We start from the raw sequence: 6,000 nt of genomic DNA, 5'->3' as shown, positions 1-6,000 counted from the left end.
TCTCTCTGTCAAATAAGTAAATAAATAAAATCTAAAAAAAAAAAAAAAAAGATACTGTGGTTGTGAGCTACTTCATTTTCCATATAGTTTTAAATAAAGTAGAGATTATATTGATTGTAAATTTCTCGGTAAGTTATTTACATATTACCAGAATATTGTTTTCAATGGGTAAAAATTTTTAACCTAGTGAGGGTCTAATATAAAATTCTTGTATTTTAACAGGATATAGTCCATTCTCATATTTGCAGTAGTTGTGTCCTCTGAAGGCACCACAAGCACTCAGTTGTCAAATATTGAATGATTGCTTCCAGATGACATATGGGGTTAGGTTCCTACAGGCCTCTGGTCATATTTTCATCAGTCAATACATAGCCTTGTTTTATGTGTGTTTGTGTTTTAAGACACCTTATTTAATATGTATTATTGATTCATTACCATTGAACTCATGGCCAATAGCTCTATAATTCATGCCTGAGCAAAGCTCATATAACATATTCTCTCAGTACGACAAATCACAGCCTTCTCACACCTAAGAACAGACACAGCACAATGCTTGGGTGTTGTTTTAAACAGAGAAGGCACCAACGAAAAGCACAATAATGTGAAATACATGGTCCTAAATAAATCACAAAACGACCCTTGTTTACAGTATGAGCGCTGAAACAAGAAAAGCTAAGTGTTTCCTTGATCAGCCTCAGATGGAAACACATGTCAGGTGGTTCATATCTTTCCATTGCAAAAGACTAAGAAGGTACCTCAAATACTGATTTTGGAGTTACAAATACATTTTAATGAGTAGGAAGATTTGCAAATATAGAGTCTACAAATAATGAGGATGGATTGTAATTGTTTTAAGGAAGCTTATGATTGAAAACTTAGAATATTCCAGATTTGAAACAGTGTTTCTCTTATTTTGTGGCATTGTGGGAGTTTTGACTTAAGTGGAGTCATCCTCACAGTTTTCGTGTTTTGTTGTCCAGTGGAATAAAATTGTCTGCTCTCAATCTGTCATTTTATTTTTTGCCCTATAGGGAACAACCCATCTTCAGCACTCGAGCTCATGTCTTCCAGATTGACCCAAACACAAAGAAGAACTGGGTACCCACCAGCAAGCACGCAGTTACTGTGTCTTATTTCTATGACAGCACAAGAAATGTGTACAGGATAATCAGTTTAGATGGCTCAAAGGTAAGTTACATTTGCTTTAAATAATCTTGCTGTTCTATGCAGTAGAGCATTTTCTGTTTCATTTAAAGGATTTTTGTCTTTATTAAAATACAGTATTTCCTTTTGAGTTTTAAAGACTTAACTTTAAAAAACCAAAGTTGATCATTTTTAAGGTAGAAACATTTTTTTGTCTACTAAGTTACTTGGATTGACCACCATATTCTGATTTACATACCAAAATATTCTACACATTTTAAGTACGTTTTTTTGATAAATATTAATTGCATATCTATTACATGTCAGGCATTATGTGAGGTGCTATAAATTTAATAGCAAACAGAATGGACACACTTTCTGCTCTTTTGGCGCATACAGTCTGGTGAGGAACTAGAATTCTTTTCAGATACACTTCTGTAGATCAGTAGGCAATTCACAATCTCTAAATGGTTTGAAGTCTGGTCACTGCCACCATTAAAGCTGACATCCCTTATTCTGAAGAGAAGTATATGGACCAGACCTAAGTTTTTATTTTTAGGAGAGGCAGATGGTATCATGTTTAAGAACATAGGATGCTGGGTTTCATATCTTACCTCTACCATCTACTAAGTGTTTGATTTGGGGCAAATTATTTCTCTGAGCCTCATTGTTATCACCTCAGTTGTGTTAGTAAGGTTTAAATGAGTTAATATCTTCAGAGTGCTTTGATCTGTGTCTTGTAGTTAGTATGCCTTTCAAAGGGGGGAAATTCCATTTTTTCCTCAGTAAATTTTGAATAGCACAGAAAGACACAGAAATACCAGACATCAGATTCTGGATATAATGTATGTAGAAAGATGAGGGCTCCATTCTTCTCCTTTAAGCTTTTTTGAAGCCATGAGACCTTTCACCTCCCAGGAATTATAACAGTTCAGTGTTAGGTTTAAGAGCACAGACTGTGGAGGGGGGTGGAAAGCACAGACTGTGAGACACAGACTGTCTGGTTTGAATTTTTACTCTACTGCTGACTAGCCATGTGACTAGAACAAGATACTTAATGTCTTCACACCTCCATTTCTTCATCTGTAAAAAGGAACTAATAAAAATACCTACATCATTACACCACAGGATTGTTTAAGGATTAAATAAATAAACTTGGGCAAAAGCACTAAAAGGGTGCATAGTAATCAGTATGCAAAAACTGACTCTTTTTGTTATTATTACTATTTTTAAGCTATTGGTTAGGTATCGTCTAGTAGTTTTGGGGAACAAAAGATAATTTGATGTTCAACTTTGAGTTCGTTTTTTCATGTGCTTACTCATTATCTCCTTAACTAGATGACAGAACTCCAAGGGCTGTTTGCACCTTATCTTGTACTTAAGTGACTAATGTGTATTTATTAGAATAATTGATTCTCCGGGCGCCTGGGTGGCTCAGTTGGTTGAGCGGCCAACTCTTGATCTTGGCTCAGGTCAAGATCTCATGGGTCCCGGGATTGAGCCTTGCAGCGGGCTCCCTGCTCTGTGGGGAGTATGTTTGAGGATTCTCTTCCTCCGCCTCTGCTGCTCACCCCACTTTATCTTTCTGTCTCTCAAATAAATAAATCTTTTAAAAAATTGATTCTCTTTCATTTTTACTTGGAGGGTTTAAAGACTTGAGAAATAGTAATAGTTAATTTCTGTAGAATTTTTTTAAGATTTATTTATTTATTTGAGAGAGAGAAAGAGCATGAGGGGGATGGGCAGAGGCAGATGGAGAAGCAGACTCCCCACTGATTAGGGAGCCTGATGCAGGACTTGATCCCAGGACTGTGGGATCATGACCTGAGTCAAAGGCAGACCCTTAACTGACTGCACCCAAGTGCCCCTATAAAACTTCTTTAATGAAGAAGAATTCCGTCATGTTTTGTAACTGTTGAATGAGATCATCTGATTTTAATTGTTATGATCTCAGACACTAGAATAATAATTTATTTCTTTTCCCTGAGTAGAACTTTCAGTTCTCTACAATCTGTGTTTACCTCTTGGCCCAAACCACAGAAAAGACATCGTTTTATTAGACGGGAGACTTAAATGGAATAAGTTCAACTGAAGAATTCCCTTGTCCCATGTGATTAAATAACTCTCATGTGTTCTTCGTTTTCAAGCAAAAGAAACTATTGCTGCTGGCATTTCCGTTTTTGAATATACTTTGTAGCTTGTAATCATTAGACTCTTAAATAACTCTTGTGGACAGGTTTTTGTTTTGTTTATTTTAACAAAATCTACCTTCTGTGGCACCTAGACTTTCTCGTTACTTTTTAAAACTGATGCTGGTAGCTACTGCAGTCCCTGCTGGAGTAGTTGTTTTTTGATAAGCAGTAGTGGTTTACTTGTGGTTCAGTGTTTTTCTGCCCCTACCCCCACTTCTATTTCTGTACTGCATGATGAGTTGGACAGCCCTTAGGTGCCCCTGATTAGAAAATGTCTATTTGTTCTCATTTAGTGCCCTTACTGTGCATGTAACATTTGCTTAAAGGTTTTCTAATCAAGCTGCGGAGACATCAGCATGGCCGAGGGCCAGAATAAGGGCCCTCCATGATCTGTAATGACACAGCATTTTTACCTCTTTTCCTTGAAAAGACAGGAACTCTGGGATTGAGAGACAAATTTATTTTAAAGAACTAAGATTTTTCTTCTGAGTGGATTCATATTCAAACAGTTCAAAGCATTCTAGTCAAAGAATTCTAATGAATAATTTTTTTAAAGTGTGGGGTCATCTATCATTTTAAAATTTTTCTGCAGTGATTAAAGAATCTCCGTACAAGTAATCCCAGGACAAGTGGAGGTGAGAGGTTCAAAATGGGGGTGAAAATGGAACTCTTAAAAGCATAAGGAAGTTGACTTGACATAGCTAAAACGGAAATCTATGACAGTAGCAGCTGGGTTTTAGAGGCATCTGTTTTCTTCGATGCCTGTAGAAACCTCTCGCTCCCTCACATATTGAGAGTTACCGGGATCACATGTAAAATGCCTTTCTGTCTTTGAAAACACTCCAATTCCAGCTCAAAAACAGTCTCATCAGGGAACACTTGAGGACCACCAAGTCTAATATAGTCCCTGCCAGTCTTTGCCTTTGAGGCTCTCAGACTCTATCACATGCTGTTCTTGGGGGCTTCACAGCACTTAACCACTCGGGAATTAAATTAGTAAGCTACTTATTTATTTGTTCATTGACCAGCTCTTCTTGCCTTAGACTGTAATCCACCTTTAAACGTGGCATCTCGTTGTTACATTTCAAGTTTCTAGGATTGTGCTAGGCATTTAATAGGTACTCAGTTTAAAAAGCTGACCAAAAGCTAACCGAATGATTCCATAACCAAATTCCTTACCTTTTGTTATTCCATTTCTTACCATTTGTTAATATATTCTTTTCCATTTAGTCTTTCATTTCATGACACCCTGCAAGTTAGAGCACTTGTTAGCCACATTTCCCATAGTCCTAAAATGACACGCTAGGAAAAGGAGCTTTTGAACTGAAGAGAAAGGAGGTATGAGTATATAAATTTTGTCAGAGGTAAAAATGTTTAATCAAGGGTAAGGGCTCTCATAGAACAGCAGCTAACACATCTGCTGTTTGTGACAGAAAGCAAGGGACCACTCTTTCTTTCACTGTCTTCTTTAGTAGGACAAGGGTCATACATTCATGACTGCAACTTCATCAGTATGTGCATAGCTCATGAATATTTATATTCATACTGTTCACGTGGTCTGTAGCTTTAGCTTTGTTCTAAAAATGCTTGATTTTCATTCTACATTTAGTAGTTCACCAAAGGACTGCTTATGAATTTGGTAACTTTATTATTATTACTGGAATCATTTTGTAATCTTGGTTTTGGAGGGCATTCAACTAAACTAAGACTGGTTCTGTACTTTTGCAATCCTGGCAGAGGGAATATACTTCAGTTAGTATGTTACAATAATAGTTGGAATTTATTACAGAGATCACCAAAATTAATATTTAATAACACACTAAAATACTAGTTTTCTAGGAAACTATGTGTTCAACAGAAATGATAGTGATTCTCTGTATTATGAATATCTACCACTTTATGAGAAGTAAAGTATATATTTAGGGGTTTGTTTTTCCCTTGAGTAAAGGAAAAAGTACTAAATGATTGAAAGTCTTTACTGTGTCATAATATATTTAAATAAGTCAGCTTTAAGAAAATTTTTGATTATGGATTTTAGAAAATTAGCATACAAATAGAAAATTTGTTCTGTTGATGTATTCATTTTTGAAAGATTCTTTGAAGGGTAGGGCCCTACTTTTAAAGAAACAAATATATTAAAGCCTACGTGCTTCCAGGAACTATTACTCAGATAGTTGGCCCCCCAGGCCCACCTGTCATGGGGAACACAGAGCCTTGGTGTATTTTTCTTTTTTTTTTAATGAATCAATAGCAGCGTTAATAGATACTGATCCTATATGTTCAAAGGAAAGAAAATGACGACGCTAAAAACTCCGAAAAATTTTTTGCATCATCGGAAAACTTATTTTGATTGTAAAGTGTTGAAACTTTTGGTAGAGTACCCTCATATTTATAGTTCAATTAGTTACCATATTTCTACACTATCACTTATAATGTTAAAAACTATTTCTAGGGTGCTGGGGTGGCTCAGTCATTTAAGCATCTGCCTTCAACTCAGGTCATAATCCCAAGGTCCTGGGATTGAGTTCTCCATCAGGTTCCCTAATTGGCTGGCGGAGGGTCTGCTTCTCCCTCGGGCCCTCCTGACCTCTCTCTCTCTCCCTACCTTCTCTCTCTCTCTCTCTCTCTCTCTCTCTCTGGCAAAATTAATTAATTTAAAAAGATT

At 36.4% G+C, this 6,000-nt stretch overlaps 1 protein-coding gene across 1 annotated transcript in view; it reads left to right on the top strand.

Annotated features, from left to right (window-relative positions):
• Positions 1 to 6,000, top strand: part of LOC111148296 (homer scaffolding protein 1) — a 132,119-nt gene that overhangs the window by 49,210 nt on the left and 76,909 nt on the right. The window contains exon 2 of the mRNA XM_022504784.1: positions 1,032 to 1,188. Within this exon, the coding sequence (XP_022360492.1) occupies positions 1,032 to 1,188 (157 nt within the window). The remainder of the gene's footprint in view (positions 1 to 1,031; positions 1,189 to 6,000) is intronic.

The sequence above is a fragment of the Enhydra lutris genome, unplaced genomic scaffold (assembly GCF_002288905.1).
Source record: "Enhydra lutris kenyoni isolate GAN:26980312 unplaced genomic scaffold, ASM228890v2 scaffoldscaffold19, whole genome shotgun sequence".
Classification (NCBI taxonomy): domain Eukaryota; kingdom Metazoa; phylum Chordata; class Mammalia; order Carnivora; family Mustelidae; genus Enhydra; species Enhydra lutris.
The sequence above is the reverse complement of the archived record's forward strand: the minus strand, read 5'-3'. Positions and strand labels throughout refer to the sequence as shown.